The sequence below is a fragment of the Salvia miltiorrhiza genome, chromosome 1, assembly GCF_028751815.1.
Source record: "Salvia miltiorrhiza cultivar Shanhuang (shh) chromosome 1, IMPLAD_Smil_shh, whole genome shotgun sequence".
In the NCBI taxonomy this organism is placed as follows: Eukaryota; Viridiplantae; Streptophyta; class Magnoliopsida; order Lamiales; family Lamiaceae; genus Salvia; species Salvia miltiorrhiza.
Window position 1 is genome coordinate 43,644,381 of NC_080387.1, and position 26,737 is coordinate 43,671,117.

Here is a 26,737-nt window from a genome sequence, read left to right on the forward strand (position 1 = left end):
TATTTTCATGGATAATATTACCCACTCATTTTTTACCACCCAATACCTCATACCTTCTCTATTAACCATCTACTGATCTACCCCTAAATCAATACACGAAGGAAAAAAAAAAGGGTGATATTTGCATGTATGTGTATTGGTTGGTTAAATATTTAAGCCAAAAAGCTCTCACGTTAATTACGGGATGTTTGTTTCTCCAAAATACACACACAAAAAGAATAATAATAATAATAATAATAATAATAATGGAGTTCATACAAACCAACGACAATATAAAATAGAGTTTGAAAAAAAGAAATTGGTGCAGTCAAAGGGTGGGGCCAGGTGGTTTGGACACATTAGGTGTGCAACACGTGCAGCAATGTTGACAGGGCTGGTGATGCATGTCATGGATGTTGTGGTTATGAGGCCCACCAGTAGCCAAGTATAGTGGGCCCCAGCACTCGACCCTGTTGAATTCTGGAATGTTCGAATGGAAGTAGATCCAGGCCAAGGCCTCCTCCATCTCTGGGTACTTCTTGAACAACTTCTCATCTCCATGCACAAATGCCTTGAGCACCTGCACTCCACACAATTAATCAAAATCCTCTTTTATTTTTATCAACTCAGATGCATACCATAGGGAGTTCTTTGCAGAAGATCTGATATCTGAGCTTAGCCAAAATGTCCAAGAGGAAATGACCACCGCTGATGTGGCAATGAACGTGCAGCGACATTTTCCCTTTGATCTTCCTCCAAACACCCACCACTTCATCTCTCTGTAGTCTGTTGTACCATCCTTGTAACTGACGAGTGTTAATGCTTTCTGAGATTGCAAGAGTGAGCTTAGCGGTGAGATCACAGTGTGTAAGTGTATAAGTTCTCGGAAGTTTTGGTGGCTGCAACTTTTCTTCATCACTATTAACATACACGACTTTAAGCTTTGATGCCTCAAAAACTGCAGGCCCCAACAGCCTTGCCACCTGCTCATCAACAAACAATCTCTAATTATGTCATGTCTCTAATCCAATTTTTTAGATCATTATCTGAGATCGGCGTCTATAGATCACATTTGGGTCCATATGTGCCCTAAATAGCTCCATTGGATCAAAATGTGGCTCATAGAGATTAAAATTAAAATAATTAGTCTATTTATACAAATTCAAAAAAATATGCCCTAATTTTATAAATCGCTCTAATATAATGGCCTAAAAAAAAGTTAAACTAAAAAAAATTAACATGATACTATATATTGTAAAAGAGAGAAACTTACTGGGACTAGGGTTTCATACTTCTTGTATTTTCTAGAGGCACTGCGAAGAAAGGAAGAGCAATTTTCTTGTGTAAAGGGCGGGGACGACAGCCTTAGCTTTGATGGAAGTAAAGCTGTTTCTAATGTCACCATATCAAGGAAGAAACAGACACACACACACACACAGAAGATAACTTAATTATGCTTGTGAATGTGGAATCGAATTGAAGGGAATGAAGAAAAAAAATAAGGGGCGCTGCTGCTTAAAATAGATTTGAGAGCTTCTCTTGCTTTTTATAATCTGCGGGCATTGGTTTGGGTATATATAGAGAAATGGATAAAATAAAGTCAAAAAAAAAAAAGAAGAGAAATGGATAAAATAAAATTTTAATTTAAAATATTAATTAAAATCATTTTCAGTTTTTAAATTATGGGAATGATTCAAATGAATTTAATCTATTTATTATATGTCAAAAAAAGAAGAAGAGAAATGGATAAAATAAAATTTTAATTTAAAATATTAATTAAAATCATTTTCAATTTTTAAATTATGGGAATGATTCAAATGAATTTAATCTATTTATTATATGAAAACACAGTTTGTGACAAAATGGCAATTAAAGAATCATGTTAAAGTTATTTACAAAACTCAACAAATCCCATAAAATAGGGATACTCAACAAATCTCATATATTTTCTCTCTCCTCTCTCCTCTTTCCTCACACGGTTTCTTTCACTTTTCTATACACACATTCTCTCTCTCTCTCATATTCTCTTTTTCATATTTTAGTGATTTAAAAAAAACAAATTTTATTTAAAAAAGTGTTCAATATATATATATATATATATATATATATATATATATATATATATATATAGGGAGATGTTCAAATAAGAACCACTAAATAAAATTAGAACAGAGAACCATTTTAAACCATTCGATCATCAAGATCTACGGTGGATGCATCATCTTGGTGGATGAATGCAGATCATGGGTTCGAATCCTGAAGGGAGCAAAAAATTTATTATTTTCGGATGCATTAAATTTAATATCGGATGCATTAATTTATATAGTAGATGCATTGATTTTAATGGTTCTTATGTTCTCACGATAAGTGTGGTTCTCACTATAACCGCACCCTATATATATATATATATATATATATATATATATAGGGAGAGGTTCAAATAAGAACCACTAAATAAAATTAGAACAGAGAACCATTTTAAACCATTCGATCATCAAGATCTACGGTGGATGCATCATCTTGGTGGATGAATGCAGATCCTGGGTTCGAATCTTGAAGGGAGCAAAAAATTTATTATTTTCGGATGCATTAAATTTAATAGCGAATACATTAATTTATATAGTAGATGCATTGATTTTAATGGTTCTTATGTTCTCACGATAAGTGTGGTTCTCACTATAACCGCACCCTATATATATATATATATATATATATATATATATCTTAAATTAAAGATAAATGGAAGATCTTTAATTTGGTATAAAAATTATCAAATATGAATTCAAAACAAATAAATTATCATACTTCAAAATTTTAAGATGTTTATTTTTTCTCTCTCCTCTTTTTTTTATTATCAAATTTTCATATTTTTGTCTTTTCTCATTTACATGGTTGTTTTAAAGTTGTCGTTATTACTATTAATATTTTTTCTCTCTCCTTCTCTACTAAAAAATTTTGTTTCTACTCTCTTCTCCTTTGATAAAAAATAAATAAATATCATTGAAACATTATATTTATATATTGGATTATTTTATTAAGCATAGCATAAAGATACCTTTAATTCTTTTGTGGAAATATCACATCTCCTTAATACTAAACAAACGTTTACTTTTTCTCTTTGGTTTCCTACTGTATATAAATTTAGTGGCATTTGCACATTAATTTTGAAATATATATTAAAAAATTATTCAATTATTATATATTTTTTTATTTTGTATACTCGCTTATTTTTTGATCAAATTTTGTGCTGAAATACTATATGAAATCCTACGTAATACAATGTTAATTTGGGCATATTAAAACAATGTCATTTACGTTTAAAATTAGCATCTAACTAAATAAATTAAGAATCGAAGTATTAAATTAAGAGAAAGTGAGATGAATGAAGCTGATGAAAGAAAATGACAAGAAGTAATCCAAGAAATCAAAGTAGTAGATAGAAACTCTTTTTGCTGCAACAAATTTGATTAGATTTAAGGATTAGGAAAACGAAACTAGGAATGAAAATAATTTTAGGGTTTTTAATTGTCTAACAGCCTGAAACGACGTTGTTTCCATCCAACTGACGTTATATCTATTTTACCACACGGTCATATTTATGTCAATCTCGGATTATATGAAAAATAGAATTCCAAAAATGATTTTTTTTAATGATTGTGACGTATAATAATAATAATAATGTGTGATGTCAATTGCCATTATAAGATAATTTAAATAGTTTATAAATAATTATAAATATACGTTTATATACCATATTCAAAATTATAATCAATAAAATTTTATAAACTTTAAAATTATACCTTTTTAGCAAAAAAAATGATTTTAGAAATGTATTTAAATAAGTATGTTTGAATGAGAAAGCTAAAGCAAAATGATATATTTCATTTTTATTAGGATTTGTTTTTTGGCATCAATAATTGTTCAATTCTTTTATTAGTATATATTCTAAAAAATTCTAATAATATAATTTATTTTTCTACTGATCAATTGAAGCTTTTCTAATAAGATGACATAGGTAATGAACTAACTTAGAAAAAATAATTTTATGCATGATTAGCTCATGTTTTAAAAATATATATTGTGATGTGAATATTTTTTCTTTATTATTTCTTCGTTTCTTTTAATTTGAATGATGTGTTTATTCTATAATTTTAGGGAAGAAAACAAAGTTTTCCATCAAATAGGTGGAAAATTAAAAATGATACTTTTGAAAATTATAAAATAAAATTAAGGATCTTTACTGAGTAATTGATGTAGATTATTTTATTTTTTAAGGAAATATAATTTACATTTACTTATATTCTAACTATATTTAATATATTTTTTTTTGATAAATTAACATGATTAAATAAAGATATTTAAAGACTGTGCCACAGGGGCTTGAACCCAAGACCTTCGATTTTAGACATTAACCCCCAATCGCTTAGCTGATACACACACTACATCGTTTAATTTTGATGCAAAGCTAAATTCGCCGTGCATATATATTATAAAATATGAATAATTGTACATGTTTCTAATTGTACATTGGGGATGCAACCCCCAACTTAAATAATTTTTTATTCGTTAAATATTGTTATGTAATATTTATAAAATAATTAACTTTAATTTATGTTAATTAAAAATAATTAACAAATTAATTTACATTCAATTATAAATAATAAATGTAAAATGTAAATAAATATTGAGTGAATTGAAAATAGGTGATGTCAGCAAAAATTTAAATTTGAGTAAGTATTATCGAAGATGAGATTAGGAGAAGAGAAATACGATGATGTATATGTATGATATCAACAAAAATTTATAAATGGCGATGCACCGCTGGAGGTGATCTAATGAAAAATAAAAAATCTAGAGAGCCCATAGGCCCCCGGTTGCCATGGAGCTCCGCCCTTAACCACAACTTATTGGGTGCATAAATAATTTTAAATGGAAGCACATGAACATCAAGCCAAACTAGCACCATTTTCGTCACATGTTGTCGGACCGCTTGATGATTTGTTGACCTTACGAAGGTTTCTAGTCGGCAAATAAATAATTATAATAAATTACTATACACTTTTGATAGGTCTTAAATAAAATAACGAAACCAACTTTATCTCAAACAAAAGATTTCAGGCCGTTGAACGCACAACGTGGGCGGTAGGTAGCACGAGAGCATATATAAATCACGTGTATTATTCTTAATCTGAAGTTGGATACATCTATATCACAATCAAATTGAAAGTCGTGGTTACAAATAGTATGAAATAACACAAAATATCATTCCCCTTTACTTGCACGGGCGGATGCCTCTATTTTATTGGAGGTACTATCTTCATTTAAATTTTGACCCGCATCATGATTTGAACTCATATTCTGATCCAACTCATATAAATAATATTATTTTAGGTACGGATCAATTCGATTGTACGATACACCCAAGTGTACCCAAGATTTTGTGATTTTATTCTCTAGTTTTTGTTCCATACAAAATTCTCATTTTGTAATTGAGATTTTCGTTTGATTTACTAGGGAAGTAGTTTGTCAAGGTAACGAGTATATTGACTCATGTGATGCACGATTTTGTTTTAAATTTCTCCAAAATAGATAGTATATGTCTACTTAAGTTTATTTAATTATAGGTCAACGGTCAACCTTTCATAAATGAAATCTTTATTTGAAAATTTATTTTTCCTGTTTTGCATAGAGATGTATAATCCAAAACTATTGAAGAACAACTATAACTCTTATAAGAATTTTATTTCTTTTTTTTTTTTTTTGATAAATTAACAATATTATATATAAAGAAATTTAAAGGTCACATTCTGTGGACTCGAACTCAAAATTTTTGGTTTTGAGCCTTAACTCCTTACCGTTACTGATGCACAACATACACATACATTTTATTTAGGGTAAATATCACTTTATGTCCCATCGTTTGGCCGAATTATCGATTATGTCCCAACTTATCGATAATATCTAATCGGTACCCAACCTAACAACATTTTTTCAATTGTGTCCCCTAAAAATTTGCCGGCGCCCGGAAGATGATGTGGAACGCCGGAAACTGTGACGTGGATTTATTAAAACAGTGGGAGTTTCCAGCTATAATAAACTTTAAAAAATAAACAAAATATATCTATGTGGCACTAAAATAAAACTAACGAGTTTGCCCTAAATCTAACACTCAAAATTGAAGAACTTTGGGAAAATTGAAGAACTCCTCGTAGGGCAAGGGATCCAAGCTCGTCGCTGCCACCCGCGATCTTCGCCGCCCCCTCTCAGGTATTCCTCCGCCGCCTCTGTATTAGCAATTATGTTTGATATTGAAGAAATCTCGCAATTCAACGTGTTTGCCCTAATACTATCTCAGGGAAGAATGGAGAATTCATATAGTGAGGAGTCTCTCAATTCAGGTCACGAAGTACATTGCATTCATGGACAATGTAACCTTATTAGGTCCTTTAGTGTAGCTAATCCTGGTAGAAGATTTTGGAGGTATCCTCTTGCAAGTGAGGTGAGTTTTGTTCCTCATGTAATTGAGTTTTTATGCAATATTTTCCTAAAATTCAGTTTTTTGGTGGTGATTAGCTTGGTGACTGCAAATTTTTTCAATGGTATGATGATCAATTTGATGGTAGAGCGAGAGCGGATCTTCTTCATTGCATACGGAAAAGTAATGTAATGATACAAAGATAGCAAAACCTTGCTGCCCAAAAGCTTCAAGATTTGAAGGAGGATGTTGAGATGAAGATGCAAGCAATTCGGGTTGAGAATAGGTCGTTGAAGAAATCTTTGAAGGCAACGAAGGGTAGACTTCAAGCGTTGTTCTTTATTCTCATTGTTACATATGTCGTGTTGTTCTTTTGGATATTCGTAGGTCATGTAGAGTTTGTCTCGTCGCCGAGACTTCGTCTTCCGAAGTAAAAATATGCATCATCCGAATTGTGTATCATGTATGAGACTCAATGTTGTGGTATCCCTTTATGAAGATCAAATTGTAGCAAATGTTGTTAAAAATAGCTATTTTGCTATATATGTTGGCGGCTCCCTCTCTCTTAGTATAAGTATCTTGTTTATGTTAAAAATAGAAGTAAAAATGGTCTCCTAATACTCATAAAATGCACTCAAATTCATTGAGTTAAAATGGCTTTCATTCATTAAGTTAAAATCCACAACAAATCATGTCTTAAAATCCACAGCAAATCATGTCTTAAAAGCCATAAAAATTCATGTCTTAAAGAAAAGATAGAGCTCGATAGAGTGCATTCTCAACAAACGAGCATTACAAAAAGCAACTACTTAAGGAAGCATGGCTATCTGTCTAGAGATCTATGGAGGGGTCGGATTCTCCACTTGGCTGCCGCCGTCTGCCCCTTGCGATCCCGAAGTGCTTGTCGTCGTCTTTTTCTTTCTTTTCGAAGGTCTAGCCGACAAGTGAGAATCACTAACCAAATGCACACGTCGTGTTCCCAGATCCTAAAAACACGACAACTTGCATCAATATCCACAACAACAAATGAATAAGATTGAATTTTAGACATACACGAAGATAGATGTTGCCCGTCTCGGTCGACACTAGCGCTCCATAACCCTTTCGTGTCTATGAATAAAAGATTGTTAGACTATTGATATGATATGCATTTCATGCATAAACAATATACAATGATAACTTACTTGGCGCATCTCTCGTTGCAAAACCACATTGGTAATGTTAGTAGGTTTTGGAGCAGTCATCATCGACGCCGGGGGTGCTCTAGGCTGTCTTCCTCGAGGAATCAACTCTTGGGGCTCATTTTCAGTTTCCTAACAAGGTAAAACATCAACAACTTAGTAAGAATGAACATAACACAATGGAGAAACCAAAGTAAAACTATATGACAACACTTACACTTGCACTTGGTGCTCGAATAGGCTCTTTACATGTTCTCTTGTTGTGATCAAACTTACCACAATTCTTGCAACTCATTCTTAAGCCACGCATGCTCCATTTTGCCTTAGCCGTAGTTTGTTGATCATCAATCCCTCTAATCCTACGTTTCTTAGGTCTACCAGCTGCCCTTGAATACTTAGGGGGGAAGATGGGCGCCTCATCAACCTTGGGCCAAGACTTAAAACCCCGTAGAGGACTCAAACCATGTTTGTAGCACTCTATCGCATTGTTCTTGTAATAAAAACGATCAATAAACTCAACGGGGTCATCCCTATTGTGGAAAATACAGCTAAGAGCATGGCAACACTGTCCAAACTTGCGCATGAAGTGTCGGAATCAGCCTCTTCCTCATCAAGTACAACATTTTCTGCTACATTCTCGACAGCCACTGATTTTCCTTTCTCCTTATTCACTTCAGCCACTAATTTTCCTTTCTCCTTAGTCACTTCAGCCACTCTTTGCAATCGATTAACTCTAGCTCATCTCTTCTCGCGTCAAGAAATTCATCATCTTCATCAGAGAAGTCCATGTCCTCCATCCCATCATCTGTCTCATCCTCATCTTCCAACACATTGATGTCTACTTCATAGTCGGAATCCTCGCTCTCTTCTTCTACTTCAACGGTAAGCTGCTCTTCTTCTACTTCAACGGTAAGCTGCTCTTCTTCTATCATTTTTTGCACACCCTTCTCTTGCTTAATTACTATATCTTGATACACTCCTTTCTCACACTCAACAAATATTTCTAACATCTTTTTCTTATCATCCATAAATTTCATGGCAAGACTCACGAAATCTATTGAACGATCCTCAGGATCAACAAATAGAAACCCACCATTCTCCTTATCTTTAAACCCATATCTTCGGATTGTCTCATACCCCAAATCAGATTGCAACAACTCAGCCACAAATGAATCCTCCCATACAAATACATCATAATCGGGAATATCCATATAATCTTGCGCCCCTACATACTCCTTGTCATTAGCCACAAAAGAACCACCATGCCACATTCTGAAAAGAACAATAAGAGTCATTTCTGTATGGAAAAAAAATTCTATCAACTTGGGAGCAAGACACTACAACAAAAATTGGATAAGACATTACACATATAACATTGTTTTTTGTCAAAGTCTGTGGTCTTATATATTTTGTCTGTGGTCTTATCTTTGCCTGTAGTCTTTTAGCATGTAAATATGCTAATAGACACTAGACTTATGAGTATGTTGTTATAAATGAGTTGTTAAATATAATCTATAACACTGGATCTAATAGTCCATGGTCATATATATGATGTTATTTTATAAAAATAATAAATTGGTGAAATAATAATAAAATTTAAAAAATAATTTTGTTTTTCTCTAAAATTAATGACCTCTTATAGCAATAATTTAATTAATGAAAAAATTAAACTCGTAAATATAAAATTAAAAATAATAAATAAACTTATACTATTTTTTAATAAAATTAAGAAAATTATTTAATTATGACAATTAAACTCATACTATATTTTCTTAATTAAATTAATTTTCCCTAAAAATTATTTTCACATTGTCACTCTTTTCTTTTTGCCATTATGATTAAAAAAATATCTTACTTTTTTTTAATGTTAACAAAACTAATAATTATCCAACTCGAAGGAAATTTATAATCCCTCAATTTGAACGATTTTTTAAAAGATATATACTACTATAAAAAATCCTAAGTAATTAAATAAATTTCCCCTAAAAACAAATAAGGTTACGAATACTCTCAATACTAGCAGTACTCAGCGCTGAAATTAACTTCTGATAACCGCCGCGGCCATCTAGAGCACTCTCTTCCTCCACGGCCGGGGGTCACTGTCTGTCCCTGCGCGATTGCTGGTCACTGTCGCTCACGGCGCAGCCGCTTTCCCCTACCTCAGTGGCTATTTCTCTGTCAAGTCAGTTACTCTCTTGGACGCCTTAACTCCCCCGCCCCATTCTCTTGGCGCTGCGATTGAAGCTCGCCTCCGTCAGGCCGTTGTTCGAAAATCATTGCGATAGAGGTAAGGGATTAATTTTGATTTTAATTCACCTATCTCAATCTTTCTTTCCCTCACTATCTATCACCCTCGCCCAGCTTTGTGCCACTGCCGTCGTGCCGTCATCGACGTCAACGTGCTCCGCCTCCGTCGTTGACATTGTTGCTGCCACCGTGTCCTGTTGTCTCCCCTTTCGTTCCTATAAGGTTAATTTCCTGCTTGTGTTATCATTGGTATACGTCTAGAAACTGTTTGATGTTTTATTTTAAAGAACAATTTATCGTTCAATAATTGTAACCTGCTAATTTTTTTCACGCAATATTGAATAATGTCCAGTTCATAGAAATAGAGTGTATTGGGTGATAAGAGGACCAAGTACGAAGCCACTAAATGAAACGAATTCTTGTATGAACTTCTGTGTATGATTTTTGTGTATGGCTTTTGTAAATGTTCTTGATTATCTGCTCTCACGTTTGATTCTGAAATCAATTCATGCGTGAAAATCTATTTTTATTTTGTGTAAATTGAAATAGCCCAATAATTCCAATCAAATGGATTTTTTCAATAGCAAAATGTTACTTGTTTTTTACTTTTCAATTATATGTTCGTCAAAGGGAAACTTAAAAGTGTTAATAGGCAAAAATGCCCTTTTCTTATAAACACTTGTAAAAATGCCCTTTTTCACTTATGAAAAAGGGCATTTTTACAAGTGTTTATAAGAAAAGGGCATTTTTGCAAATGCCCCAACTTAAAATGTATATATATTATACAATTGGATATGTTGAATATGTGTTTTGGTTGATCTCTGCATATATAATGCATGTAGCACAGGTGTTTTCTGTATTTAGTTTTTGTGATCTAATGTGCTCATGCATTTTACAAGTTCTAGTTTCATGACAGCAAGGCAATTGATTGTTTTACTAAATGAATGTTTGTTTTCGTATTTTGCTGGGTGGAGAATCTGGAATAGTGAAATGCTCTTGCACAAAGAAATTGCCTGTTTATTGAAGTTTTCAACTTTTGGATGCATTTTCATTCCCTGTAAGTTATAAGTTGCTGGGTTAACTTTAGTACTTGAGCTTCGAATTTTGCATCAACTCGTGGTTGCTAAAATATTAGCTTATTCTTCTCTCTGTCTAAAGGGAGCTTGACTAGAACTATAGACATTTGGAGAAATGAAAAAGTACCACCCAATTATCAATCAATATTTTATAATGGGTTAGGTTTTAGTTTTATAATTTGTTGATGAGTATGGAACATATGTATTATTTTAACATAATTATTGTGTATTGACGAAATGACAACATGTGACTAATTTGTTTATGATAATTTTTTATTGTGATTGTGTGAAGGATATGTAGCGGTGAAGGCAAAGAAGACAATATTAGACATATTGATTTATGCATCACATTTTGAAGGAACGAAGGAGGAACAAGTGTTAACTCATTTGAATGTTTTTTTTTTTTTTTTTTGATCGGGCAAAGTCATGTTAGATGTTAGTAGTTAGTTCCCCATCCACTCCAAGAACCACCTTATCTCTCCATTCACCAAACTCCACCTTATATCTCCAATCACCAATTCGTTCCCAAGAGGGATCGAACCCGGGTCACTTCACTTAAGTGAGGACCCGGTGGCCAGTGGGCTAAGCCCCCTGGTTAACTCATTTGAATGTTAGGATTGAACTTATTTGGTAGTGGATCCACACATTTTAGTTTTAGTTATTGTTAGAATTTGGTCGAATCTTTAAGTTGTAATGAATATTGAAATTTTATAATGACTATGTTATAAATGAAAATGGTTTTCTCATGCTTTTAAATAAATATTGAATTTTCAGGAAAAAAATTTCTTATAAATACAGGATTTAATTGATTTTAAAGTTATAAAAGAGCATGGTTTTTTTGGGACCTACGACACAACTCAAAAACTGATGTGGTATATAAGAAATAAATTGGGTGTTTTTCTACTACGACAACAGACAAAAGCTAGTGTCGTATACAGAAAATACCATAGACAATCGGCACCTACGACACTACTCAAAAACTGATGTGGTATATAAGAAATAAATTGGGTGTTTTTCTACTACGACAACAGACAAAAGCTAGTGTCGTATACAGAAAATACCATAGACAATCGGCACCTATGACACTACTCGAAAACCATAGTGATATTAATGATACAACAACGGACTCTATGCTCTCAAAGACCATATACAATGTCTGTTGTCATAAATATCTATGACAACAGGCAATGCCTGTGGTCTTTGAGAACCTTTTTCTAGGCACCTACGACACTACCACTTACAAGAACAGACATTTTCTCTAATAGACAATAGGCAATGCCCAATGTCTATTAGCTCAAAACAAGAAAAGAACAAGTCAAATCATCAAAATCGAAGAACTAGGGTTCAATGTGGAGCATTCAAAATCGAAGAACTAGTATGATGTGTGGAGCATTCAAAATCGACGAACTAGAATTTCTGGTTTAAGGAATCGAAAAATCTGAAGAAAATCGAAGAACTAGGGTTCAAAATCAACCTACCGATTGGAGCATTCGCCGTCGCTCAGAATCACCCTACCGATTGGGAATGTCGCGCTGTCGATCAACCCTTGCAATTCTTCGAATTTCACAGAGGTTCTTCAATCCCCTCTCTTCTTTCGACTGTAGTGAGAAAACTTGAGAAAGAATGAAATTTGTTCATTGATTCCTTTCTTATGTTAAAACGGTGTCGTTAGTTTTATTTTAGTGCCACATAGATATATTTTGTTTATTTTTTCTTAAGTTTATTATAGCTGGCAAATCCCACTGTTTTAATAAATCCACGTCACAGTTTCCGGCGTTCCACATCATCTTTCGGGCGCCGGCAAATTTTTAGGGGACACAATTGAAAAAATGTTGTTAGGTTGGGTACCGATTAGATATTATCGATAAGTTGGGACATAATCGATAATTCAGCCAAACGATGGGACATAAAGTGATATTTACCCTTTTATTTACTTCTTTTTGATTCTCTCGTGCATGCTCCACCTTCTAGCCACGTTTAACATATTAACTGTATAAGGTACTTTGAAAAGAACTTTTTTTTTTTTTTGTTATGTACACGTACTTTGAAAAGAACAATACATGTAGACTTTTGTGGTCTTTGATCAACGCACCTAGCTTGTCCACTAATTTTGGCTCATTTTTGTCCCAATCGTTAAATTAATTAAATAATTTTTGCTTATTATTTTTCTTATATAAAGGACCGGGAAAAATAGTACTCCCTCCGTCCCACTGCAATAGGCTCATTTTTCTTTTTGGGATGTCCCACTCCAATAGCTAGGCTCATTTTCCTTTTTAGATAAAAAAGTTGTACTTAATTGGTGTGAACCACACCACTTTATTACCACTTTCTTACTAAAAAGTAAGTTTTCTTAATCTTCGTGCCCAAAAGAAGTGAGTATATTGGAGTGGGACGGAGGGAGTACTAATTAAATAATTTTTGCTTATTATTTTTCTTAAAGGACCGGGACAAAATAATACTCCATATACTAATTTTGAAAGATAAAATTTAAAAAAATACTTACTTTTTACAAAATATTTAAATTTAATTCATTTAATATTTTTTTCACCCATATATTGATCATTAGTGTATATTTTAGATTGATGCTCGACTCGCAATCGATAAGTGCCAAGCATTAATACAATTCTTAAGAATGTTCGACTACTAATACTTGATTATTGGACTCACAGTGGTTGAGCATGTTGAGCATTCATGTATTTATCACTAATGCTCGACTCGGTCGAGCATTAATGTATATATCATAAATACACTAATGCTCGATATACTCGACTCGCAATAGTCGAGCATATCGAGCATCAATGGTATTACCACTAATGCTCGACTTCCATTAGTTGGGCATGTCGAGCTTGTGAAATCAGTAAGGACAATTTTATTCTTTCAAGCGTAAAATAAGTATTTCTTATAATGAGTATTTTTTTTTAAATAAATATGAGTAAAAGCAATCATTAATTGATCTTGTAAATGCTAATACTAAAATCAACTTTGATCTTTGAAATAATCAATACTCGTGTGACGAAAAAATTATGATTTATAATTTGGGCCCGAGTGCCAAATTGGTGAAAAAAAAAAAAAAAAAAGCTAGTGATTCCCCCTCTGGAAAAACATTGCGGTTCTTGTCTTTTTCTTTCGTCGGAATCTTCGAATTTTATTCTCATGTGAATTGACATTTTGAGAACACACGAAAAATTGCATTGGATCATTTCAATATATAGTTGAGAATTGTTATGTGTTGCTAGTATTAAAGATTGTAGCTCTTGTTTTTCTTTGGTCGGAATCTTCGAATTTTATTCTCATGTCAATCGACATTTCTATATAACTACTGCGCCCGCCCATGTGATGCATCAATAAAATTAAAATTGAATGATATTTTAAATAAATAAATATACAAATATAAGTAAATGCAAACATAAATCTCATTAAAAAATTAAAATCATTCACGACATAATCTCAATAAAAAACATGAATTTGAAATATTTTCGAATTTTCAATTTTGTATTTTTAATTTTTGCAATATCAATTTTGTATTAATTAATTTTAATTGATGATGTGTATAAATATATAAATAATCAAATAGCAAAAACAAATGTTAAATAATACTCCTAATGAGTATCATTATGTATCATATAATATTCTAAGATGTACAAAGCTATTTATTTATATCATATTTATGTGGTCATTTTGTTTAAATACAAATTTTAAGATAAGTTCCTATGCAACACCAAAAGATTTAATTTTGCAGAAAAAAAATGATTTGTTTTCATAAATTAAATTGGTTAATTTATTAAGTTTAATTTTGTAATATTGAACAATGATGTTGCATTATTTTACTGATAAATTTTTTTTTATTAATGGGTAAGTGAAAAAATAAAAGGTTGGACATGAGATACATGTGGTCCATTTTCAAAAATAAGTGAAAAAATAAAAGGTTGCATGGAGTATATGATTTAATAATTAAAATTCTATTTTTAAGCTATATATATATATATATATATAATTATTTATCTACAAATTTATATTAATATAAATTTCACTTTAAAAAATTATTTTTAAGATAAAGAGTTCGAAAATGGACAAATATAAAGTTTTATCTTTTTAGTTGCATTAAACTGTTATAATAAAACAAATCTAAATAGAAAATATAAAAAAATTATATTCTAATACAAATATAAAAAATAAAATAAGATAAATATAGATCAAAGAAATAAAAGATAACGTAACATTAAATTGGAGAAAGGAGAGGGAAGAGGATAGATGATAGATGATAAAGAGAAAATTAGATGATAGATGATAAAGAGAAAAAATAATTTTATGACCTTAAACGATAATAACTTATTCTTTTCATTTTTTAAGTGTTAAGTACCAATTTCCCCCTAACGTTGATACCGCTATCACCTTTAACACCCTAATGTCAGGATTAGCGATGTTTACTACTCAACATGTCAAAACTGAAACGAATCGCCCCCGGACCCCCGCGTTTTAACGGCCGTCCAAGGCGCAGTTCTAACGGGGTTAAGCACCGTTAAAACGTAGGGGGCGATTTGCTTCAGTTTTTACACGTTGAGGTAGTAAACAGCGTCAACTCTGGCGTTAAGATCTTAAAGGCAATAGCGGTGTCAACATTGAGGAGAAATTGGTACTTAAGCCTTTTTTATAATTTTTATATCAAATTAAAGATCTTACGTTATCTTTAATTTAAGATTTATATTGAATATTTTCTTATAAATCAAAACAAAAAAAATTAATGAAGAGAGAGAAATTTTGGTAGAAAAAAGTTAACGTTAGAGCTTCTCTTTTATATATGGCAAAATCTTGGGTACACCCAGGTGTACCATACACCCGGGTCGTACCCTGACCCGTTTGACCCGCATAAAAATCCGAAAAGCTGCCAATATATATTAAAAAGCACGGATCATTTAGCAATACACCTATCAGGTTAGTTGGTTGGGCCTTCATTTTTTATGTGAAGGGCAGGAGGTCGAATCCTAGCCAGCGCCTTTTTTCCACTTTTATGTGTTTTTCTTTTTATTTGACCTTTTAGCTTTTTTATTGTTTTTTTTTTTTTGCGTTTTGTGTTTTTTTTATGCTTTTAACTTTTAGCTTTTTCTTGTTTTTTATTTGCGTTTTTTTTCTACAATTTTTTTTCCTTTTTTAAAATTGATTTTTTTTTTCCTTCTTTTATTTAAATAATTTTTTGATTTTAACTTTTTTTTACTATATAATTGATATAGTTTTGATATAGTGTCATTTTGAAATGTTAAAGTGTCGTTACTAATTTTATATTGTTGTTTGAAATCTTAAAGTGTCATTCCAAATGTTTTAGTGCCATTTGAAATATTATAGTGTCATTTCAAATCATGTAGTGTCATTCGAAATCTCATAGTGTCATTCGAAACGTTATAATGTCATTCAAAATATTATAGTGTCGTTCGAAATCATGTAGTGTCATTCGAAACGTTATAGTATCATTCGAAACGTTATAGTGTCATTCGAAATCATGTAATGTCATTCCAAATCTTATGTGTCATTCGAAATTTCATAGTGTTATTCGAAATCATGTAATGTCATTTGAAATCTCGTAGTGTTATTCAAAATTTTAAAGTGTCATTTTGAAATGTTAAAGTGTCATTTCAAATGTTAAAGTTTCGTTCGAAATCTTAAAGTGTCATTCGAAATGTTATAGTGTCATTCGAAATATTATAGTGTCATTTTGAAATGTTAAAGTGTCATTTCAAATGTTAAAGTTTCATTTGAAATTTTAAAGTGTCATTCGAAATATTATAGTGTCATTCGAAATTATGTAGTGTAATTCGAAATACTATAGTGTCATTCGAAATCATGTAGTGTCATTCGAAATCTCATAGTGTCATTCGAAAATATAATTTAAAAAAATGAAAAAAAAGAAGAAGAAGAAAATTACAAGTAGAAAGAAAAAACAAGAAGAAAAAAACAAAAAAAATGCAGAATGAAAAAGAAAAAACGAAAGGGAAAAAATGCTAAAAAAATTAAGGAAAAAAAACAAATATATATATATATATAGGGTAAGATATATATATATATATATATATATATATTAAAAGTGTCATTTACTAATAAAAATAGTGTCATTCGGATAAATTAAAAATGTCCTTTAAATTGAAATATAGTACTCATTTATTAATGCATATAGTGTTATTCACTAAGAAAAATAATGTCATCTTTAGATATATAAAAAGTGTCGTTTACTAAGAAAAATAGTGTCATTTACATGTTATTTGTAATATAAATATAGTATCATTTATTAATACTGATGGTGTCATTTACAAAAAAAGCTAACCACCAAATTTCGTCAGAAGGGATTCAGTGTTATTTGTAATATAAATATAGTATCATTTATTAATACTGATGGTGTCATTTACAAAAAAAGCTAACCACCAAATTTCGCCATAAGCGATTCGAACCTGCGGCCCTTGCTAGTGAGGCGCAAGTTCTACCCAACTGCGCCAGTTTTCCGATTGTTAAGGAAAGCGCAAATTTTGTATATTATGTAATTTTAACCGGGTCAAATTTGACCCGGGTGCACCGTACACCCAGGTGCACACAAGAGTGCCTCTTTATATATTATATAGATATGCTTACTGCTAAGCAGTGATCGACGCAACCATCGAATTTATGTACTCCCTTCGTCCCATTTGTATTGGCCCATTTACTTTCAGTTTTCACTGAAGGGGCCAATACAAATGGGACGGAGGGAGTAATATTTAATTAATTTTTTTTTCACATCATTAATATTCTATGTAATCCAATCTCTTATATTTTATGATTTATCAATCATTAAATCCATATTTTATATAATTATTTTCTCATTATTTTTAATTATAATATTTTTAATTATCATGTTGAACATAAATTAAAATAATAGAAAATTATAAAAATGACAATAATAAAAATTCAAATAATTACAAACTACGAATAAAAATTACAATTCTTCAAACAAATGAAAAACTAAGTATTTAGTTACCATGTGGCGTTATCTATAATTTAATGTAACATATAAATCCAATAAAAAAATAATAAAATTTTAATTAATATAAATAAATAAATAAGAAAAAATGAGCAATATCCAAAGAAAATAAAATAATTAAAAGGGACAAAAGGACATAATAAGAAGATGATTGACATCGCCGATGAGGTCTAATTCAAGTGACAAAGTTGAGGCACCCGAAAATTCTCATTTGTGAGAGGTATTGAGTTCAAATCTCGCTTGTGTGCGGGTAGTTTTCCCACTTCTGTGTGGATAGAATTTCATCTACGTGCGATTTTTTCTCACCTTTATATGGTGTAGAGGTCCAGCCTGCGTGCGGATTACTTATTTGATTATATATTAGATACTTCTTGTAATTCTAAAAAAAAAAAGATGATTGGGGTCGGTCTCTTGTGATTCATGGACCGTCTTTTATTTTGTACTCCCTCCGTCTACAATAAATTTGTCATAATTTTCTTTTTGGTCTATTCATAAAAAATTTGTTAATTCCATTTATAGTGAGATCCATATATTTTCATTCATATTTGAAGTGAGATCTTCACTCTACTGACAACTTTTCTCATATTTTATTTAAACTTATGCCATTTAAAATGTGAGAAATATATTATGAATGGAGGGAATATTTTTCATTTTAATTTTTAAAATATTTTTATATCTGGTGGTGGAACACATGGAGAAAGGCCACTGCTAGCCACAGTCACACGACTCACACACGAAAACTTGTATCCAACTCACTCACGATTCATGATCTTAATTCGCATTTTAGTAAAATATTCATTTATCTTTTTGATGAGTTTAGAAATAATCATTTCTTTGAATGGTGTATGATGTTATTCAATCACATGTTCACATGTGGTTCTATGGAGAAAATGAGAAGAAGTAGTTGGAATTTTCTTAATAAAGTTGTGTAACCAGATACATGAGAAGAAACGCTATTTATAGAAGGGTTAAGTACCAAAACCCCCAACGTTGGGGCCCCTATCGCGTATAGGACCCTATAGTCAGGGTAGGCGCTGTTTACTACCTCAACGTGGCTAAACTTAAGCAAATCCCCCCCCCCTCAAATACCCAATACCCCCCCCCCCGCATTAAGTCACCGTTGTGGGGTATTTGGTACTTAATACCTGACTATAGGGTCTTATACGCGATAGGGGCCCCAACGTTGAGGGGGGGATTTGCTTAGGTTTAGCCACGTTGAGGTAGTAAACAGCGCCTACCCCTGACTATAGGGTCCTATACGTGATAGGGGCCCCAACGTTGGGAGGGTATTTGGTACTTAACCCTTTATAAAATTACAACAAGGGGTATTTTGGTCTTTTCCATGAAAGCACACACTCTCCGTGTACGACTAACCAGATGAGGGCACATAGGTTATAGACGATGTCAGCTTTTGTCGGGCTTTTGTCCTTTTATCAGAGCTGCTCTCTTCCATCGCTGGTTTGGACACTGCTAGGGTCTTATTCTTCACTGTGTGTCACCAGAGCTGCTTGTACTCTTCCGTTCTCTGCACGTTGGGTTCTGATTCCTTCCAGATCTGGGGCCTTCAAGCGCCGGACTATTCTTCTTTTGTTTAGTTCATTAGGATGAAGATACGTGGCACAATCTTAGTCCTCTGTATATTTTACTCCTCATCACTTTTTTTCATATACATAGTCATCAACTCAATTTTTTACTATTATTATATTTAGTTCTCATTTTGTATTTTCCTCAATTATACACTTCTTAAGATATAAAATAAGAATCATTTTCAGCCCTTAGATCATCAAGATCTGCGGTTGATTCATCATCCTGTTGGATGAATTCATGGTCCTGAGTTCAAATCTCAAATGTAGCAAAAATTTATTTTTCACAATTCATACCTTTATACAGCAAATTCATACGTGTTCTATATAAAATTCATACATTTTTTTTAGTTTTATTTCTTATTTTAAAATGTGCTCTCACGGTAGACCTTCCATATATATATATATATATATATATATATATATATATATATATATATATATATATATATGGGAGCGCTCCAATGAGACCCCCTATTTTTAGTGAGATCTTAGGCACGGTTATTTTATTAATCATATGGCTGATATTGTACCTAGAGAGCGAAATTTGTTCTCAGTGTTCGAATCCTGGAGGGAGCGAAATATTTTAAATTTCGTTATTCATCAGTATATACTGCCTATACTACCTTGTCCATCAGTACATATGTTTTATTCATTGTACTCGGTGTCTCACGAAAAATAGGGGGTCTCATTGGAGCGCGCTCCTATATATATATATATATAGGGGAAGGCTAAAATAAGAACGCTTCTTAAAATATAAATTAGGAACCATTTTCAGCCCTTAGATCATCAAGATCTACGGTTGATTCATCACCTTGTTGGATAAATTCATGGTCCTGAGTTCGAATCTCAAAGGTAGCAAAAAAGTATTTTTCGCAATTTATGCCTTTATACAGTTTATTCATGCGTGTTATACATAAAAGGGTTAAGTATCAAATAAGCCCCTATCATAGTGGCCCTTTTCACGTTTAGCTCCCTATAGTCGAAGTTGGGCCAACTAAACCCCTGAAGTCCTTAATTTCGAACAATCAGGCCCTCTACCCTAACAGCAACTTAACACCGTTAACGACAACGATTCTGCCTCCTTCGCCCCCGTCGCCGTCGATCGCCCCCATCCCTCCGGCCCGTCTCCGCCGCTCAGGTCACGATCGCCGTCCCCGGCCTCCCCGATCCCCACCACCAACAGCAAATTCAGCCGGAGATCGCGAAGAAGTCGACGCCGACGTCACCGCCCGATGAATCGCGGAAGCTGTTCCAGCGCCTCTGGACCGACGAGGACGAGATTGAGCTGCTGCAGGGGTTCCTCGATTACACCACCCAGCGCTGCGGCCCCCACAACTCCTCGCAGCACCACCACGACACCACCGCCTTCTACGACCAGATCAGGAGCAAATTCCAGCTCGATTTCTATCAGAACCAGCTCGTCGAGAAGCTGCGTCGCCTAAAAAAGAAGTACCGCAACGTCATCAGTAAATTCGGCACCGGGAAGGAGTATACATTCAAGAGCCCCCACAAGCAGGCCACCTTCGAAATCTCCTCCAAAATTTGGGGCAACGCCGCCGTCAATGGCGCCGCCGCCTACCACGCGCCTCCCGTGCCGATCGATGAGGACGAGGACGGCATCAACAACCCTAATTTCAATAATTTCGTCGATTGCCAGAGCCCCAAAATGCCAAAACTCCGGCTAAATTAATTTCAATAATTTCGTCGATTGATAAAAACGCCAAAACTCCGCGCTCCAAGAAGAGGATCCGTGCCGGAGCGGCGGCGGAGGCGGGCTCGTCGGCGAAGGCCATCGGCTAGGTTAAGGGTGGGGGTGGGGGTGGGAAATTGGGGGTTCAAGGCGAGGCTGGCAGAGTTTCCGGCGAAAATTAATGTGTAAATTAAAAAATAAAAATAAATAGTTAACGGTGTTAAGTTGCCGTTAGGGCAGAGGGCCTGATTGTTCGAAATTAAAGACTTCAGGGGTCTAGTTGGCCCAACTTCGACTATAGGGAGCTAAACGTGAAAAGGGCCACTATGATAGGGGCTTATTTGATACTTAACCCTACATAAAATTCATGCATTTTTGCTGGTTCGTAATTCTTAAAATAAGGGTGGTTTATTGAATAACCGCCCCCTATATATATATAGGATTAAGTGCCAAATTCCCCCTATTGATGGCGTCTACCTAAACGTGGCAAAATCGCGCCAAATATCCCCCCCCCCCGGACGTTTTAACGGCGGTTAACACCGTTAGAAAGAGTTAAGTACCAAATTTTCCTAGCATTTTAAACGCATGTATGAATAAAAGTGTTAGTCAATTACTCTAAATAAAAAATTATCATTATCATGAATAAAAGTGACACTTATTAGTTATTAGGGTTAATGTTGTCAAAATACACCAACTTTCTTTCAATTTTGAATTTAAACATGAACTTTCAATTTGTTGTCAAAATACATGAACTTTCAGAATCCGTTCAATTTCGACATGCCAATTCTTAATAATTAAAAACCTACCCCTGCATTGATACAAAACTTCACAAATACACCCAAATGACTTTTCTTCAGACTAAATAATCCATATGAGTTTCTTAAAATTATAAAACCAAGATAAAATCAAAAGGCCCAACATGCTTCCGTAACAATTCAAAATTAATCTAAACATAAACCAACATTATACTTTCAGTCGAATGGTCTTCTTCAGGAGTCAGTACTTGTTGCGTTTTACGGACCGTTTGCCTCCGAGGCCTTGTCCAACCACGCGCTCGCAAGGGATGGTTGCAACCTTCCTCCTTCACTAAGTTCCGACTTGAAATATTTTGTTGGAAAATGAAAGAAAACTTTTACTAAATCGGAAAGTTGAGCAAACCAAAGCGTTTATAGAGGAATTATAAAATATTTAATTTATTTCATAAAATCTCCCCAATGGAGGAGACAAACTTGTTTAGCTACTCTAATTCGTAGCTAATACTTGTGTACATAAATTAAAAGAAACTAAAACTAAAATGGAAAAACTTTGAAAAACAAAAATTTAAAAAAAATTACAAAGATAATTTCTAGAGAGAGAGTGTGTTGTGTGAAAGTGTTGTGAATTTTCGGATGTCCTTCTTCTCTCCAGAGCTTGGGTATTTGTAGAGGTCGAATCCCCTCTATAAGTCTTGGTGGTTGGCCTCGGATTCTTCTCCATCGAAGCCAGCTCATGGATTGTGACTGCCACTTTCTTTTGTCGGCCATGATTGCCGAAACTAGTTAGTGCCTTCACATGGAGCTGAACCTTTCTTTTATTATCATGAACGGTCTCTTGGATCCATCTTGGTAGACCCTTGATTTCGCTGAAGGCTGGCGACATAGTATAAACTGAGGCTAGACCCAAATTCATACCACTCCTTGACCTCCTGATGATTGGCCCCGGTGGTCATCCAAACACGAGGATATTTTCCTCCAATATCAACCCGGCTATATCTCGGATTAATACCCTTTCTGGTATTGAGTTTCTCCCATCTAGATTGGTACATCTGCCAAACAGGGGATATTTCAATAGTGTTAGTATCAATCTTTGATTTGCCTGTCAGCGGCCTAAGATTGATCTCTCCCTCTTTTACCCCAAGAGGTGGAGGGTTGATATGTTGGTTCGGGCGATAAAGCCTTAGCAACATCTTTTTCTTAAGGATCTGGTTTTAACACCTTAGCCTCAGAACTTGTGCTAGGGGTACTTGAATCCCTTGCTACCGGTAATCCGGCCGGTACGATAACGCCTGCTTCGATCAGGGGAGCCCTGATCCCGCGCAGGAGCGGCTTGTAGATTGCCTCATGAAGATTTATCATCTTCTTAAGACATTCTTGTATGCGGTTAGATACTTTGGCTTCATCAGCTGTCTGCATCCTTCCAGCTTGTTTGGCATGGAGTACACACTCTTGCCATTCTTGTTGTAGCATCTCCATGTTTTCTTGGAGCTGCCTCTGGTTTATAATGATGGCGTCAACCTCAGTTGGCTCCATCCCTTGTTAGGAAATCTGCAAGAACATTATCATCAGATTTCAAAATGACAATATCAAAATCATAATATTGACATTCAGTCTGCCATCTTAGTAATCTAGCCTTTTTCAGGTTTAGATTCAATTTTCTTAGTTAAGAAAGCCTTAACATTAGTGTTATCGACTTTCAAAATGAATTTCTTTGCAAGTAAAAATAGCGGCCATTTTTTGAACGCCTTTCTGACTGCATAGAATTCCTTCTCGTTGATGTGCCAACGCACAACCTCACTGTCGAAAAATAGACCACTACAGTATCTGCATGGTTCTTCTCCATAAGGGGTGATTTTAGTGAGTATGGCTGCCCACCAAAAATCACTCGCATCGGTGTACAGGACTAGTTCGTCCTCATCTTGTGGTATTGAAAGCTTTGGGAAATTTTTGCAAATCTCTTTTAGCTTTTTCATACCCTCACGATGCTCCTCCTCACATATGAATGGAACATCTTTCTTCAGTAGTGGACTGAAGATTTTCCTGTGCTCTGCAAGGTTTTTGATGAACATCCCTGCAAAGTTAACAACTCCAAGAAAGCTTTGGAGCTGTTTCTTTTCCTTGAGATCCTCTGGAAACTTCTGGACATTTTTCCACAATATGATATTGCAGGATTATTCCAGTTTCATCGATTTCGATTCCCAGGAATTCCATCTTCTGGGTAGCAATGACTGCCTTCTTTTTAGACAGCACTAATCCTTCTTGTTGACAAAGATCCGCAAAGATCTCCAGATGCCTAACATGTTCATGAATGTTTTTTGATGCAATAAGAATATCATCAATATAAACAAATATGAATGAAGAATAATCTTTGAAAAGATTATCCATCTTCCTTTGGAATATCTGAGGCGCATTGGCTAATTCCATTGGCATGACATTCCAGACATAGTGTCTTTGTGGAGTTGAGAAGGCTGTGAACTTCTTACTCCTTTATTCCATGCGAATCTGGTAAAACCCTGATTTGCAATCAAACTTTGAGAATACCTTTGCACTTCTGATGCAATTGATAAGGTGTTCTCTGCTTGGGATAAAATATCCATTGAACTCAAGAATGTCATTAATCCCTTTGTAATTAATGACCAATCTTGGCTTTCCTCGTTTGATCTCCCCATGATTTCTCACCAGAAATCCAGGACTGCTGTAAGGCGAATTTCCTGGTTCGATCAACTTCAAATCAAGGTGTTCCTTGATTATACTCCTCATATCCTGCTGATCTTGAGTATTCATCAGGATAGGTCTGAACCTTACAAACTCATGCTCCCTTCCAGTTTTAACTTTCAAGGTAGCTTTGAGCTGGTTCTTGTCCCACCATGCCAAAGGATCCTCGTGATAACACTTTTGGATTCTCCTTTTGACGTCGGCTATGTACACTTGTTCTTCCTCCCTAATATCTTTGTGTGATATCAAGGAAACTTTGAGGATTTGTGTTTCTTCCTCAGAGAGATCTGGAAATCCCTCGGCTCTGCATTTGAGCAAAACATCTCTGAATTTCCTTTGATCCTTCATTTGTGGCCTCCGGAGTCTGCCATCATCACCACGTTTGCTGCGAAATTTGACTGGCGTCGAGTGATTAAAAGCTCATTCGAGCCTTTGTACAATGATTTTGTGGTCACAATTAGTTGTGAACACAAGCCTCCTAGCTTCATTGTCTTGTGTATACCTTTTGAAGGTTTGCAGAAAATTATTTCCAAACAAAATATTTGCTCATGTATCATGGAAATAGATAGGTGGAGTCTTAACCTTGTACCAAGGTGTTTGTCCTGCTCCGCCGATCAATATTTCTGTTTGTTTTACTCTCATTGATAAGAGTAAAATATAATTGGGGTAAATTTTCTGTAATTTATTCCTCTACACCAACTGCATATATACACACAAGAGATCTATCTATAATAGGAAAGTTATAAAGCCCATATACAATACTAACTAAAGCCCATAAGAACCCATATAATTCTAACAAGAGTAAAATCTTCTTTGAGAAATCCCTTCCCGCAATTCAAGGCAGTTCTTCTTCAACTTCTGCTGGAAAGACTCCTCGTTTTGTTGTACAGATTCCTGCTCCTGAATCAACATAAGCAGCAAAATATTCTGCTTTGAACTTCTCGTATAACATCCCCACAGAGATGTATATCGAGAATGGACTTGTCATTGGATCAGCAACCTTTTTTCGCCGATTGTGATCTCAAACCCGCTTGCTTTCCTTGACCATGGTTGATAATTGTCAAGGAAATTCCGTCCTAAAATCAAGACGTCAGCTTCTTATCCGGCTTTGCCTTCAATCTGAATCTCAAAGCTCCCAATCTCCAGAATTCCAATGTATCGATTGCTTTCTGAATTTGCCAAATAATACAACGTGTTGCAAGGAAATTGATTTTTCCTTTCAGTTGTATCAAACTTTGTGGAAACATTTCTCCATCCTTCGGGGCACTTGAGTTTTACTCTTATGCCTTGAATTAATGCTTCCTGAATTGCTTTTCTCTCGTAGGAATGCGAAAAGCTTCTTTCCAAAGGCCTTGATGTAAGCCTTTCTCCCTAGAATGACAACCTTGGCGCTTTTAATCTGAGACTTTGATCGTAGTTCAGCACCTGCTTGTCTCCGATTTGGATGTCAATTTCCCTTATTTGTGGGATTTCAACTTGGTCAGGGCTAATAGCCTTGGCCACCTCCTTGCATATTTATGGGATTTCAATAAAATCTTTTCCCAAAAATAGATTCGTGTGGTGGGAATTTGATAGGGCATATGAAACTTGATACGTAATCGAATATGGCTTATTTCCTCCCGTTAAAAGATCATTCATCTTGTAGTCCTGATATAGTGTCAGGGCTCGGCTGAAAGCTGCATCTTGAAGATTATAAGCGATCTGTGGGTACAACTCGGCTATAATCTGCTTAGCATAAAGATTACCTGAGAAGGCTCCCAGTACTGAATCTCTTGCATTTGTGACTCTCCTATCACAAATCGCAATATCGATTGGTGTATTTGTTCCTGGATAAAGAGCAGATTTGACCACCAGCTGAATTGCTCCGATATGAATCCATTTCATCGTATTAGCGACTTCTGGCTTCATTTTAGAGAGATCCATCCGCACGTCTTCAGCTGGAATTAACTGGATCTCTACTTGGTTGTTTGTCAATTCTATTGGAAGTGACAGCTCCCGGTGTTTTCTTTTGAATGGACTCAAGCTTTGTATAA

The 26,737-nt window shown here is 34.3% G+C and overlaps 1 protein-coding gene, 1 long non-coding RNA gene and 1 pseudogene across 2 annotated transcripts; 2 read left to right on the forward strand and 1 right to left on the reverse strand.

Annotated features, from left to right (window-relative positions):
* Window positions 1-211: 211 nt before the first annotated feature.
* Window positions 212-1,524, reverse strand: LOC131026493 (protein STAY-GREEN homolog, chloroplastic-like). Its single transcript, XM_057956363.1, has 3 exons — window positions 1,253-1,524; window positions 618-962; window positions 212-559 (listed from the first exon to the last, which is right to left on the reverse strand). The coding sequence occupies exons 1-3, from the start codon at window positions 1,382-1,384 to the stop codon at window positions 308-310; spliced, it is 729 nt and encodes a 242-aa protein (XP_057812346.1). The 5' UTR covers window positions 1,385-1,524; the 3' UTR covers window positions 212-307.
* An 8,116-nt stretch (window positions 1,525-9,640) lies between these two features.
* Window positions 9,641-11,354, forward strand: LOC130984928 (uncharacterized). Its single transcript, XR_009088817.1, has 3 exons — window positions 9,641-9,922; window positions 9,997-10,104; window positions 11,251-11,354. It is a non-coding gene; the product is annotated as an uncharacterized LOC130984928 (long non-coding RNA).
* Window positions 11,355-19,359: 8,005 nt separating this feature from the next.
* On the forward strand, window positions 19,360-21,344 carry LOC131008469 (probable transcription factor At5g28040; annotated as a pseudogene).
* Window positions 21,345-26,737: the final 5,393 nt, after the last annotated feature.

Bases quoted from the DNA above. Each gene is read 5' to 3' on its own strand.
- LOC131026493 (XM_057956363.1), bottom strand. From the start codon at position 1,384: ATGGTGACATTAGAAACAGCTTTACTTCCATCAAAGCTAAGGCTGTCG. The intron at 963-1,252 runs GTAAGTTTCTCT...GTTGATGAGCAG, and splicing joins AGTATGAAACCCTAGTCCCA to GTGGCAAGGCTGTTGGGGCC. The intron at 560-617 runs GTATGCATCTGA...TGTGGAGTGCAG, and splicing joins TCTGCAAAGAACTCCCTATG to GTGCTCAAGGCATTTGTGCA.